Below are 15,124 nucleotides of genomic sequence, written 5' to 3'. Positions count from 1 at the left end.
CAATTTAATGCTTTGAAGTTAACATTTGATAGCAATAAAGTTATTTACCTGTGTTATATCTGCAAGAGGCTCTTCATCTTGAACGAGCATTTGTGCAAACTGCTGTCCTTGATCAGGGCTGATTCTCATTACATTCCTCAGCAAAAAAATCCAGTCTGGAGTATATCCGACCTGAAAAGATGATGAAAAGTGAGAACTCAGCAAGAGTACACACACTCTGTTAAATACAGAGCTCAGTAAAAGCTACTGTCAGGAGATTACATAACCAGCCAGGATTTCCTCTTTTGGAATAGGCTACATGGGGAAGTAGGAAAAGGCCCATGTATGAAGTCTAGCAGTAACTATTCACAAAAAACTTGAAGCAAAAGTAAATACTATACAGGCACTCAGATTCCCCCACAGTTACTTCTAGCTACTTGGAACATATGCTTGTAATTATTTAACACAGGATAGATACAGCAATTTAATCTTTTCTCACCTTCTTAGCATACAAAACAATCTTCTGGACTTGTCCTGTTTCAGCAAAACACTGGATGACCTTGTTTGGAACGTTGGCTCTCAGATAGACACTAAGTGCTAGCGTAGGATCTACAGATTTCACAAGGTCTCCCAGCTCCTCCGAGCACTCCAGCTGTTCAGAAACAGAAATGCAGTCAGCCCATCCTGACCCCATCTCAGTGCCATGCTGAGATGCACTGCCACCCTCTTCCTCACTTATCTTCCTTTTGGACTTTATTTTAAAAAATTAAGGCCCAGCTTGATAGCCTCAGCTGACTCTCCCAGCAGGAATCTAGCAGCCTCAGCTCCCCAGGCTGTTCTACACCAGTCAAAGGAATTTTCAGAGCCAGGAAGAACTGGGTAACACATTGTATCAGCATGTTTCTTCAAATAATTACACAGATGTAACCACGGATCAAAGCATTTGCAGTCAATATCCAGAGGAGCTGGCAAAGGCCAGCAGGAGCTCAGAGCTTTCCATGCTCTGCACATCCTGCTGTGATTTTAAATGTAGAATGAGTGAAGCTGAGTATTTGATCAATTCTCTTGCAGTGACTAGAGTCACAGTGACAGGTAGAATAAGCACCCATTGTTCAGATATTTGCTGTCACTGCTGAGCTCCCAGCTGAGCTCTTCTGGGAAGAGGGGAGGTTGTCAGGCAGTGCTGTTCCTTCCCCACCACAGCTCTGAAGATATCAACCCCAAACCTACCTTATCTTCTTTTAACCATTTTTCCAAGAGCTGCTTGCGGCCCTGCTGGAGCACTGGTCTGCAAAGCTCCAGTGACTCATACTTGTTCAGCTGCCCTTGGTCCAGCAGAATGCCAAAATACTGCAGGAGAGGGGAAGTCTGCCCTGGCTGAGCTGGAACACTCTGGAACCGGCGTATGGTGTCTGGAGTACGCAGGATTCCCTGCCAGAGAGAGAGATCCACTTCAATTTTCTTTTCTGCTGTTGTGGCTTGGCAAGAGCTTCTCCAGGAAGCTGGAGGCAATGTCACCGTAGCTGTCACAAGCATTTCTATGTTTTGCCAGCCCAGAATGTCAGAAGCAATATGGCTGAACATCAGCTCAGGCACTGAGATACTTTGACAGAATATGTGCTATAATAGCCCATTAAATTTATTTCAGTAGCAATGCAGATTTAAGTTCAGAATTAGGGCACCCCTGGCCTTGCAAGCAAGCTCCTCTCATCTGAATTTAGTCTTAGTCTGGGGTTTTTTTACCCTGTTTCCAAGTACAGCCTCAGCTAGAGGTTGTCTTTCCACAGACACTATTTTGCATCACTGGAGAAGTAAAGGTAAGTACCAGAAACATTATGAATCACAGCCATTAATTCATCATTTATTCCTTTCTCCTCTGTGAGCTTTACAAACTCTAAGATCATCCAGTTTGCTATCAGTATCAGCACCCAAGATACCTGTGAAGCACCAAATATTACCCTGGGACAAGAGCAGCAATAAGATTGTGCCCTTGCCACTTAAAAAATTCACTGAGCTTCCCTGAAGCAAGAAGCTGAAGCCAGTAGAGCTCAGTGCTGTTCTGAACACTTTACCTTTGGGGCATTAGCTGCCACTTTTGCTGCCTCTGAGTAGTTCCCTTGTGCAAAGAGTGTATTGAATTTCCTGGCAAAGAGCTCCTCGGCCCCCGCCAGGTTGTTGCGGACAGCCATCCTTAGAGCCAGGTCAGGATTCTGCAGCACGTTTGTGATGTAGGGAATGATGTTCTCCTCTTCCACACACACTGAGAGCACCTGAATAAACCACCAGGGAAAACCTCCAGTTAGTCCAAATATCAAAAGTGAGCCAAAGGCTAAGCTAACTTCTAAGAAAAAGTTATGGTATTCATGGAAAGTTTTCATCCCTCGATAACTCACACTTGTCATTTTATTAAAAAGACATCTGGTTAGAAAGAACCAATGTTACCAATTGTCCACTTCAAAGCAGGCAATTGATAGTTTGAGGTATTTGCAAAGGTAGAAACACAGGGATACAATGGCTCTTTCCAAAACCCCTACTCAGTGTCTCAAGTAATCAATCCTAGAGGATAACAGGAAAAAATCATCTGCGTTGTATTCCCCATGCTCAACAAGCAACACCACCCAAAACCACCTGGGCTAAAGGCATGACTGTACAATGTCAGTAACTTGTTTGAAGTAGTCAAGTTAGATGTGTACAGAGATAGAACAGCAAATTTATCTCTGGGCTCACAACACTGTCACACCTCACATATTCTGAGCAGAGTTCAAAGTTCACATTTCTGGAAAGTTTTAGACATGGATGTGAACCCTGCAGTCTATCATGAAGAGCCAGTGGGATTACTAAAGAAGTGGCTTCCAGGCCAAGTTTCCTTACTTGTCCCTTTCTGTTGACTCCAATAATTCCAGCTGTTGCTTCGTGCTGTGCAGTAACAAAAATGGTCTCTCCACTGATCCTGTTCATGTAGATACAGGTGCCAGTTTCCAGGTCATACAAGTGGATGTAGCCATATTTTGTTATGAGGAACACAACATCGTGCTTGTCACTGATCTGCAAAACAGAAATAGATTACTCAGTTTTGGCACTGGATTAATGAGTTGGTGCTTGTGAGACTCAGCAAACAGCTGGGCCATTTCAGGACAGCCAGAAGTGCTGTTTTATTTTTACTTGAGTACTATCAGAGCAGAATGATGTTTGAAGAGCTTGAAAAACAATTAAACTATATGGATATTACTTCCATAAATTAAGAACATGCTGCTTTTGAATGCTGCTTGTCTCCACCTCTACCACTACTGAAGCAGGAGCAGCAGTCACACCAGTCACACCAGTTTAGGGCCAACCCTCAGGTCCACATTAACAGCTGGCTCCCAGATCCTGTCACATCCACCAAGAGAAGCTGCAGAGCTGTTTGCAGCTGTCATACCTGCATAGCAACAGGAAAGTCACTTTGTGCTTCAGGAGGAAAGAAGACATCCACGGCTTTCTTTGGAAAGGGCTGATTCCCGGTGGGTGGTGTGCCAACCTCAATGATATGCAGCTGTGCAAGAGATAAGATTAATTCTTGCATCTAATTTATTTAACAATAAGATTCAACAATGAAATTACAGCAATTCTCTTGCTGCTCAGCCTTAATCCCAAGTTTATGCAAAGACAAACTACGTTAATCTTCCTAAGTATTTCCACTGAATAAAGGTGCGGCATCAGGCATTCATGTACCATAGGTGAAGGAAACAGTTAAATACAACCTTTAGTTACCTCTAATTACTTGGAAGTTTCAGGATTCAGTTAGGTTACTTTAGATACACTCTTTTAACCTGATTCACATTCTACAGAGACAGTTCTGAGGATGTTTCTCTGAATCTAGCTCTGGTTTTACTGTAACTCATTTAATTCCAGCATTGGCATTGGACCACTAAGTAGCCTTGCAACACGACTGCTTCTTTTTTAATTTTCATCCAATAATTTAGAAATTAGTTGAGTGATATCAGGGATCAGCATCAAAGAAAGATTACAACAGCTTTTCCCTCAAGCTTAGCCTGTGAAGCTGAGTCACATGTTTCAAGCAGCTAATTAGGCTGGTCATGACATGCCACTTAACTTCTCCACTCACAGATTCTTGCTATACCAGGTAGTCCAAGCTCTGCATGCACCACATGTCATATCCAGACTGACACAGTCCTTCACTTTCTTCCTTAAATGCAACTTTTTGCATTAAACCACTTGTTCTCCTGGAAGCAGAGAACCAGGGTGAGTCACTGAAGATTACAGTATATTTAGAATCAAGCCTTACCTTACCCCCAGCTTGCCCTCTTACTGCAAAACAGAAGAGAGTGGATTCTTCAGCATTCCCTTCCATCTTGAACTGTGCAAAGCTGGCTGCATGTCCCTCGATGGGCTGAGACACTTTTCTGTCCACAGAGTACAGCTGCATTGCTCCCACTACACGGTTTTGCTATGCAAAAAAGAACAAGTGTCAGGAAAAGCAGGCACTGTGACAGTAATTTCATTAATATTGGTCAATATGCTGACATTTCAAGCCTCCTCTTACAACAGCATCACTTCAGACTCTTAACCTTGCACTAGTGTTTATATCATTACAAATCCAATTATATTAATGTGAGATGTTCAGTTACACCTAAGTTTGTTATTTGAAGATTGAGGCAAGCATTTACATTTAATAAAACAAACAGATAAGTCCTGTTCCTGTAGAAGGAGACAACAACCCAAGCTCTGGGGTTTCCACACCTTCCTGGAGGTAAAGTACCTGTGCAGATATTCCAGTCAGCAAGAGCCATTTCTGCTTGGCATCAGTCCTGTAGTTGATGATCTGGCAGCCAGCAAGGCTGGAGTGGCGATCAAACATCTTCACGGGCTGGGACTCCCCCTCCATGCTCCAGTGGTAAACTGCATTATCCGTCACGAGGGCAACAGTGTTCAGAGAGATCCACTTCCAGAAGGTGACATCATCTGTCATGGTGTGAGCCTTCATCTTGCTCTTCATTTCAATGTTAAAGATTTGCAGCGTTTTCCCAGCTAGAAGACACAGTGTCGTTAGCCACGTGACAGAGCAGAAGAGCTGCACTAGGACATTAAACCTTGGGGACTTCCTTCAAGAAAAAGCTGTTCTACACTGGCAGACCTTCAGGGACAGCTTTCACTTTGAACCAGACCACACTTCTAGGGCTGATTTTACCCATTTGCCACTACTGAGCAATCAAACAGATGCGGAGAACGGGTTGGTAGGAGACAAAAGCTTCAGCCACACAAAGGGGTTGGAGGATACTTCACATACATCAAAACCAGGTTACAATCATGCTGAGGCTCTTTGGAGTTGTGAGGGAAGCTATGCCAGTGACACTAAAAACTATGTCCACATCTGTTTTAAGTATTAAAAGGGCACAACATGGAACAGCCAGGTTGGCAGAGGGCTTTTGTAATTCAGGCTAATTAACCAAAACCTTGGGGTTGCACTAATGGGATACACAGCTACTGACTGCAAACCAGACTGACAGGAACTGTGCAAGGGAAGGAATCTAGTGAACAACACAAGCTCTAGAAGGTAAGAGGAAAAGTTCTCCAAATCATATAGAATGGTGCATACAAACATCCTGAACAGCCACCTGCAGTCATTTCTACCAGTTTTTATAATACAATGGCCTAAGAACTTATTACTTCCTGTTGAGAAGATAAGAAATGTTCTGACCAGTTCTAATACTTACAGTAGAGAATTATTTAAGCACACACAAGTGTGGCCCAGAAGGAACAGAAAAAAACAACAAAAAAACCACAAAACTGGATGCAGGCCAGAATATCTGCTACAGTTACTAACTGTAGCCCAGCTTGAGGAAGTCAGGGTGCCACAGGGGCAAGTGCCTGCACTCACCAAGGACTGGCCTAGTCCAAAGCCATTACTTCAGCAATTGATGCAAGATGCTGAGTCAGGAGTTTCTCCAGAACTTGGAGAAATCTCTCTACTACAGAGTTACTCAGGCTACAGGCAGCAGTTTGTTTCCACACCTAGTGCAGCTGGAGCTTTAGGGTCAAGGGAGAGGACATTCAGGTAACACATTCCTACATGCTAGGCAAGGTATATTACAAGGCAAAATCTATATTTGAGCCAAAAGGGTCAGTCCTGTTCATAAAAAGCTCAGTATCAAGATCCCAGTGATTTAAGTACACTTTGGGTTCTTGAGTGGATTAATTTTTTAGAATCTTAAGGACTCCTTTGTTTGGGAGGGCATGAAAAACCTCTGAGTTTTAGGCCTTTGGTTGTTTAAACACCACTGTTCAGCCATGTGCACCATCACTCTGAGCCATTTTATTCTGCTTTTTCTTGTCATAAGACACAACAGGTACTAGGTACAGTCAATTGAAGTAACTCACCATCTGCACACACAAGAAAGCATTAAAGTTGTGACAAAACAGTAGCACAGTATTAAAGTCAAAGTAAGGTAACATTGGATACATACAAATCTTTCCATTAGCAATACATGCATTTCTAGAATGACTGCACTGAAGGCTTTTTGGGCCTCTGAGGGGAAGAGATGGACATTTCTGGAGACTCCAGAGGAATGCTTATTCTCTGTAACATCAGAGATACCAAGCTGGCTGACCTTGTACTTCCTTCAGCACTCAAGTCTTCCCTGCATAGTTCTACTCCTCTTATCACTGACTGATATAATAAATATGCACTGGTCTCTTTCAGCAAGGTCAAACTAAGGCCTTCAGGAATATTTGTCCCCACTTCCCAACCTTAGTTTTCCTGTCTCTAAGGAAAGGTTTAGTTGATAGACCTTATACTCTTATACCAGGTCTCACATCCCTCTTTAATTCCTTAAAGCCCACACTTGGCTTCCAGCTCCTCCTGCTCAGAAGCTGCAAGCATTTGGACTGAAGGAAAAAGCTCATCCTAATGATTAGCAAAATGGCAGGAAGCCTCAGCTGAAGCTCTCTGCCCAGCTGCCTCCAGAAGAACTGAAAATGCATTCAACTTAAGCTCCCATTAAGCTGTGGGAACTTGCTACAGGATCCTCCCACATAAATTACCTGGGAGACCTCAGTCACTCACAAACTAGTTCTACAGAAAGCTCTCCATCCACTCCAAACAGCCCTTTATCAGGACTTCATACCTTTTAATGCAATGACTTTACTGGCAGGGTTCATGATAGCACTGTCAGCTGAAATTGGTCTTCGGATTGGGTTGCTGGGGTCATTCATGTCAATGATCACCACTTGAGCCTGTTCTCCTACTTTCTCTCTGATGCAGATGAATTTGTCAGACTCCATTGTCAGAGTGCTGAACCCAATGTTTGCTGGGTTGATGCCCAGATTTTGGAGCTGGAAGAGAAAAAAAAAGGTTTAACATTGTTATTACCTTGGTATAGCCGCAAACAGCTTCTGTGAATGTCACAGGAAATATCAGACTTTGCCTTTTTGTTTGTGACAGAACAGCCATGCTACCCCAAACCTGCATGACACAGTGTTGCACAATTTCAACTAAGCCCAGCAGGCTTCCTGGAGAAGCATTCAAGCTTTGGTATCTTGTCTGCAAGGTCCTTTTACAACTTAACCATTAAGAACTCAATCTTTGAGCCCCCTCATGTGGTTTAAAGCACACTGAACTCGCCATACTGGACCTGCAGCCTCAGTCCTCACTCTCACCAGCTTTCCTCCCTGAACTCATCCCACTGGGTTTGACAGCTATCACTATTTCAAGCTTAACATCACACGTGAGGTGTCTGAGCTTTATCTTTATCCTTGTGGAGCTAAAAAAAGCTGCTTGTCTAGCAATTAGCCCAGGCCTGTCTCGCAGCAGGAGGCAGAGCTGGGCACTACTGGAATCAGCAATGGCTCAGCCACTGCCCTGCTTAACACAGAAGTTATCAATAAACCACTTCCTTCTCTGAGCCACAGCCTGCTCCCCTAAGCATTTCAATACCCATCTTTAAATTACGTTTCTTGTAGCTTGCAACAAAGCAGTTAACAGCATTTTTGCAAAGCTGCTGTATGAGGAGGATGTCAGTAGGGAAACAAAGTTTATTGCATTTTTAACAGCAAAAATGTAATCATGGTCATATCAGACAGACATCTGAGCTTGCCTTAAATTTTCTACTATTAGAAGAACTACCAGCTCTAATATTCTGATATTTTTCTTCCTGGAAGACCTACAAGCCCAAGATGTCCCAAGAAGGACGAGACCTTCAAAGCCATTTTAGGATGATTATGCTGGTTTGGAACTCAGCTCTTATCAGCTGTGCTCTGCACCAGCTCCAAGGAGGCCATGCCCCAGCTGCTCGGCTCCTGCCTGTTTGCAGTTCCTGATAAAAAGGGTTTTACTCCACTTCCCCTTTGCCCAGGCTCTCCAACAGCACATGTGAGGAACAAGTATCTGAGCTGTGGCACAGCAAGTTAACAGAACAAGCTTCACAGAAGTCACTTGGATGGATGATCTAGATTACACAGAGAATATTTTGACAATAAAGCCGGGAAACTTGCAGGTGACAGCATTTGACATCTATTAAAAAAAATAAAAATCCAGCCCTAAGTCCTTGACAGGTCAGAACTCTTTTACTCAGATTTAAGTGAGTGTTTGAGGTCCAGCTTCACAGAACCTGACCACACATTCTCCAGCCATGCAGAAGATTTTAGATTCAAGCTCAAAAGTCCCTTTCACGCTTTGAGCAGTGTCCTCTAGACCTGGCACCCTGGCATTGCACATGAGCTAAGCAGGGTTAAACACAACCCAATCACATCCCTGAAGGGAGGGAAGGTTTGAAGATGTGGGAGCTTGATCTGGTAGAGCTGAAGTGACTTACTGGGACGTGGCATTTCCTTTTGCTAAGGCTGCAGGCTTAACAAGTGCCAAATCATTTATCAAGCACTAAATTTCCTTGCTAATTTGGTAGAGGGGGCAGCTGCAGAGAGCTAAGCACTCTGCCTGGCAATAACTCACAGCACTACACTCAAAGGTTGTCGACAGAACAAATCAGAGCAGCAAGTCCGAGCAGATGGCAGGACCTCTTAGCGAGGTCTAGACAAAACCACCACATCAAAGGTGCTTGGATATTGCAAGACAGATTTACCTTAATCACCAGCAAACTGCCATCTGCTAGTGCCAGTTCTGAGGCACTGACCCCAGGTGGGAGACTTTTTACATTCCTGTTATCAAAAGTGAGGTATTTCTTTGCAAAGATTTAGAAGATTGGCACAGGAGCTCTGAAGAAAGCCTGGAGAAGTTTCCTGATGCAGGTACAACCATCAGCAAGGTCTCTAAGTACACAAACTCCTTCTGCCAACATTTCAATTTTCATCTTAACAAACCAAGTGTATGAACCACATCTGCTTCAAGGCTCAGGAAGTTGACTCTGACAGTGACAATCTCTGTGTTGGGTTACACAAGAGTGTCACCCACCAAGAGTGGCACTTCCTTGCCCAGCTGGTAAAGCCAACAGTGAATTTCTTGGCTGAGCAGGACTCCTGAGCAGAGATCATTGCCTGGAATACAGGTTGTTTTCCTGCCCAAACAGGCTGAAGTTCAGATGAGTGAGGCAGGCATGTTTATAAAGCTAAGCAAAGCAAACAGAGACGAAGATTAGTGTTAGGAAACATGATGGCAAATATTTCTTTGAAGGCTTTTATTCTGAAAATTTCAATACTATGCCATGTACAAACTCAGGAGTTGAACTACAACTAAAGGAGTACAGGGGCTTTTGGCAGATTTTCTACCTCTTCTTCTCTTTACTACAAAGGGAAAAACCTCCAAATATTTAATGTTACACTAGGTCCGCTACATTTCATTGATTCATAAACAAAAAAAAAAAAAAAAAGGAATTTAAGACATTGCTACATTTTACTACAAGCCCCACATCCTTGGCTTTCAAGAAGATATGAAAGCAGAACTTGCTAACTGTGCTTGGGCAACTGATTTACAGTTTGAGTTATTTTACACCACCATTTGCTGGAAAGATCAGTTACACCAGACTCCTGTTAGGAATAAAGTGTTCCGTGAAATAACTGCTCCAGTAGAGTGGAACCATGAAACAGATTGTCAGGGACAGCAGCAAGTCTTGTGCTCAGCTGAGATGTTGCCTCAAAGGACTCATCTCACCCAAGATCAGATACTTCAGTCACTTGCAGGCTCTGCTGAACCATGGAATGCTGTGACGGCATTTATCTGAGCAGCACCGAGATGTGAGTCATTGTAATGTAGTAAGGCAATGTCTGATTACCAGAATTATTTTTTCACTGGAAGATAATTTAAGTGTATTCTTGGTAACTTAGCCAGAGAAGTTGTCACATGTATGGGACATCAAACTGAATGGTAAAACTGCTGACAGGAATCTCTTTGTTGACCCCTTCCTGTAATGTTCCCTTTCTTGTGACAGTCTGCTTAGCTGTCAGATAATTTCTCCTTGCCTACGAGGAAGGGCACGGAAATGCTGAGTACACATTTCACCTCGACTCTCACACTCAACAGGATATAACCACTGCTCTTGTGGCCACAAGCAGCTGCTCAGCCCCTGCCCAGAGACTCCTTATCTACATGCTGCTAGAAATCACATAGCTGGAGAATGCCATGAAACTGGAAAATTCCCATTTATTTTTAAGAAGCACTTCAGTGTGCAATGAGTCATATTAGCTCTATCCCAGGCCGTGCTTTCCTAGGCTTTGATTGACCAAGGCAGACACCAGGCAACACTTCAGATGCTCTTTTAATTCCATACATGAAACTTCAGAGAAGCAAACTCAAGTAACACAAAACCATTTGTGTTTGTGATGCTCTCTTAGTTACTGCCTGCAGTTCTAAGAGTCCCACAGCTGGTCCATGGCAAAGTAGTTCATATTTACCAGTGCAAGGTAAGAGTTCCAGCTTGTGACAGGCTAGGAAGTCGTGTTTTCAACAGATAAGGGACCTCTCCAACATTCAAGAGCTCTTGTATTTCTATATCCTTCCTATTTTCTGCCTCACCCTCAGCAGAGCGAGGCACCACCCACTCTCACCAGCCCCAGACATGCTGTGGGACTGCTTCAGTTCCACCACTGAATCCCATTCCTTATCTTTGGCTGAGGCTCCAATCCCAGCAGGAAGCACTAAATCAGCACGGCCACCAAGGCAGGCAGGCCCTGCACCTCCCTGCCTGCTGTGAGGGACATGCCCAGAACAGCTCATAAACTGCTTAACTAATTGCCCCTATCCAATTAGTTCACACACAATCTCTCTTTCCACAAGACATTTCCATTCTCTGTTACGTATTTTCCCTCTGTAGGAATACTCTCAACTTGCTGGCTTCAGGAATTTGGATTCACTAAGAAGCAGAGAGCAAGAATCCCACCAAAACAGCATTAGACACAACAGTCCTTTAATTCCTGCCTTGTATTATTAACAGAGGATGTAACTGCTTCAAACTAATACTGTTACAGCAGAGATTTAGCATTTTAGGCTGTATTAAACTTACTGTCATCATAATATATGGAAGAATTTTGCTGTTTCTCATTTTTAGAGCGAAGTTATTGAATTTATATATTTTATTCTATGATGCCTTAGCAGTCCTGTTTTATTCTCTGGCACAGCTGGGATTCCAAGAGCCATCTAAGCACCACCACACCAGAACAGCACAGCTGCCATTCAGGTTTGTTCTGTCAATGAACAATAGATACAAACCCCCTTTTCCTAGTGTTAAAAAAGCAGTTCTGTCTTGGTATCAAGTGCACAGCCCGAGCTGGCAGTTTTCTCTACACTGTCTTACAAAAATATTTAGATTCAGAAGAGTATTTATTAATGCCTTAGCTCAGTACAGCAGTGGGCCTGGTCCAAGTTCAATGTTTATTTCAGGATAGTGTGGTTAAATTAACTGGTAATCACAGTTCATCACCTGCTAATTAGTCTGGTTTCTTCTCACTCATAAAGAACTTTTCATTTTAAAAAAGCTCCACTGACCCACCACAGTAAGCAGCTGTTTTACTTTCACCCTCAAACACACAGAGGCACATTTTAGGAATCCCTGAAGCCCGGATAGGAGCAGCCAGGTTTGCAATCATCCCACACACTGAACTCTGATCTCCTGCTGCATACACAGTGGATTGTTTCCTCATAGCCACTTTGGAAAAAAACAAGAAGTAGCTATATAAAGTTTTATAACATGAGTTTTGATAGCACAGGAATCGGGTTCCTCCTTGAAAATTCCCAAGGAAAGTTCCTGCACCTGTTGTTGATGTTCTTTGGTGGCAAGGCGAGGATGTACAACAGACACCACACAGATAGCAGCCTGCACATCTGGGGCTGCTGAGATTGCAGAGCATGTGATGGGAGTAGGACAAACAAACCCTGAAACCTGACAACACTTTTTGTTTTACACTCCCCAGAAAGCTCCCTCCTCCCTAGCAAGTTAACTGCTTGTCCAAAGTACACCTTTAGCTCCTATTTGGGGTACAAAGCATGGTGCCCCCAAGAGATGAGGCATTCAGGAACAAAGTTTCTGGAGTTTTTACCTTTTCATTCCCAAATCACACAGCTAAGCTGCCAACAGCAAAAGGTAATGGACTGGCTTGAAGCTCAACATCAGGACAAGCTTTGTACTTGACCATTTCTTAACCTCTAATAATGAATCTGTGGAGTAGTAGGATCACACTGTGTGTATTGATTCATTTCAATAACAGCCTGCAAGAACTTTCTCATTCAAATCCATGACCTGCTTTTTATGGCTAAGGCTCCAGTTGGGTACCTCATCTTTCACTAAGCATCCCTGCAAACTCACAAGTGTTGCACAACATCTGTACAACAAGTTTCCTAGACAATGTGGGTCAGGCACACTTCAAGAAATTGTATTATTGAGTCCATGAGGATTTCCTAGGAGCAGCCTGGATTGCAAAATCAGTGTTTCTGCTCTCATAATTTACATCAGGAACGTCAGCAGAAAAGCAATTACCTCCTAGAATCTGAATTCTCCTGAAATTCTTTCAATGAAGTGAAAGGAGGAAGTTCAGCAGCTTTACAGGCAAGAGCCACGTGCACCCAGGCTCAGAGGGGTGCACACCCATCTGAGAAAGAATCAGCTCCTGTGTGCAGCTGTAAAAGATACTGGTTCAGCCAGTGCTCCACACTGAATATGTACAGGCAGAGAAAATGCAAATTCAACCCCGAATAAACAGATAAATCAGTCTGGAGGCAGAACACTCCTGTTCCACCCTAGTGCTGGCCTGAAAGCTCCCAGCACTTCTGGCGTGAAGCAGATGAGTTTCATTATGTAACAGTACTCATGTCATTAGAGACCTGGCAGTGGGTCACATGCAAGGTTTGGGGCTTAAATAATGCATCAGAGGTGAGTTGCCACAATACTTGACTGAGAGTTGGGCTGCCCAGAGGGATGAGTTTCACCTGAGTGCACAGAACCTCCTCAGGACCTTGTTCTGGGCTTTGCCACCACCAGGACAAGGATGGATGGCTTGGAGGTGAAGTTCTGGCCAATTCCTGAGATTCTCCTGTCCGTGATGCTCGTTACAGAGACGCCTGAACTATGAATTCTGGCCTGCCTTTAAACTGATATCGGAGTAAAATCATTCAGTGCTCAGCCACACACCTAAACAACCACCAAAGCAGCACTTATTTAGACACTATGGACAGCTGTAACCTTCAAATAAGTATTCTGCAATGGTTCTTCAACAACGTGCCTAGAAATGAATTGTTTTCCATTTTAGTTAGGGAAAAAAGACACTGTGAATCATGCAAATCCATCATTACAAGAGTGCCCACCACAGCCCCAGTTAGCTGAACACAAACAAAATGCAGATACTGGCACCACAGGGCAGGAGGCCACCAAAAGACCTTGGCGAGGTGTGCCAATGTAGCTTTCATTAGACAAATTCTCCTCAAAAAACTCCCCTCAGCACTGAAACCGAGCTTAATAACACCGTGGCTCGTAGCATTTCGCCCTTCAGACCTGTCAGATAGGAAGTGCTTATTGCACAACTGGATCACCACTTCCAGACCCTCCCTGTGCTCCAGCTTCACCCACGGCGAGGGAGGCACGCTCTGCTCCGGGAAGGTAACCCCGCATTCCCGCAGCACAGCCCATTCGGGATGTGCTACCAGCGCCTCCAGGAAGTCACCTTACAGAAATTAAAGGCCATCACTCGGAAATAAACTATTAGCATGTGGTTCTGGTGCAATGAGAGCCAGAGCTGGGGTTGGGGAGAGGCCAGCAGACACCAGAGCTGGCACCTGGGCACCTGCACTGCCACAGCTGCACTGCAGGGAGCCGCAGCAGCTCCCACATTTCACTGCAATACGTGCTTTTTCTTCCAGAAGATGACATTACAACCGGAAACACCGGCAAAACGGTTTAGCCTCTCCTTAGAACTACCGAGGCTTTAACACCATTCGAATAAATAAAACTGAGCAGCACACGGAACACAGCTCGGCCAGCTGCCCTGCTCACCCCCCCGTGCCTTGCAGACCCCGCGCTGGGCCGGGATTTCGCCCTGGCGCTGCCCCGGCAGAACCCGCGCCCCGCCGGCCCGGCCCGCACGGGCACCGCGCCAGCCTCGCCCGCCCCGCCGGGGCACGGCCCGCGGGGCACCGCCAAGGGCGGGATGCCCGGCCCGGCCCCTCCCGGGAGATGCCCTTCGGGAAGCGTTCCCCGAGCCGGACACCGGCAGGGCGAACACCCCGCCGAGCGCGCCCGGCCGCCGTACGGCCCTCACGGAGGCACCGCGGGCAGGCCCGGCGCATCTCCCCCGGCACCGTCCCCGGGCAGCTCCCCCGGCGGAGCGAGGCAGCGGCCCGCCCGCCCCCGCGCCCACCTGGAGATGCTCCTGGAAGCGGATGGGCAGGATCTGGGCCATGGCGGCGGCGGGGCGCTCCGGGCCGGGCCGGGCTCAGCGGTGCGGGCGGAGCGGGGCCGCGATGGCGGAGCGGGGCCGTGCGGAAGCTGCCCCCGCCGGCGGAAGGATACCGCCGCGGAAGGATACCCGCACCTGCCGCCGGCGGCCGGCCGTGCGGAGGGATCCCGGCGAGCGGGACCAATGGGAGCGGTGGGTGTGATGCGCCGCCGGAAGGGACTATTTGGGGACGCATCACTCCCTTCCTCCCCTCCCCGGCCTTTTTTTTTGCCACATCATGCGACCGAGGGGCCGCGGCGTCACTTCCGCCCCG

At 45.6% G+C, this 15,124-nt stretch overlaps 1 protein-coding gene across 2 annotated transcripts in view; it reads right to left on the bottom strand.

Annotated features, from left to right (window-relative positions):
• The window catches only part of CLTC (clathrin heavy chain), a 30,107-nt gene extending 15,199 nt beyond the window's left edge, over window positions 1-14,908 (bottom strand). For both annotated transcript variants that reach the window (XM_086860024.1, XM_086860025.1), the window contains exons 1-10: window positions 14,773-14,908; window positions 7,104-7,311; window positions 4,739-5,007; window positions 4,265-4,426; window positions 3,398-3,511; window positions 2,851-3,024; window positions 2,052-2,249; window positions 1,210-1,410; window positions 479-631; window positions 49-171 (exon numbers count right to left, since the gene is read on the bottom strand). In XM_086860024.1, coding sequence (XP_086716150.1) covers window positions 49-171; window positions 479-631; window positions 1,210-1,410; window positions 2,052-2,249; window positions 2,851-3,024; window positions 3,398-3,511; window positions 4,265-4,426; window positions 4,739-5,007; window positions 7,104-7,311; window positions 14,773-14,814 — 1,644 coding nt within the window. In that variant the 5' untranslated portion in view covers window positions 14,815-14,908. The remainder of the gene's footprint in view (window positions 1-48; window positions 172-478; window positions 632-1,209; window positions 1,411-2,051; window positions 2,250-2,850; window positions 3,025-3,397; window positions 3,512-4,264; window positions 4,427-4,738; window positions 5,008-7,103; window positions 7,312-14,772) is intronic.
• Between the last annotated feature and the right edge of the window lie 216 nt (window positions 14,909-15,124).

Source organism: Cyanistes caeruleus, chromosome 21 (assembly GCF_971803275.1).
Source record: "Cyanistes caeruleus chromosome 21, bCyaCae1.hap1.1, whole genome shotgun sequence".
NCBI classification, from domain to species: domain Eukaryota; kingdom Metazoa; phylum Chordata; class Aves; order Passeriformes; family Paridae; genus Cyanistes; species Cyanistes caeruleus.
The sequence above is the reverse complement of the archived record's forward strand: the minus strand, read 5'-3'. Positions and strand labels throughout refer to the sequence as shown.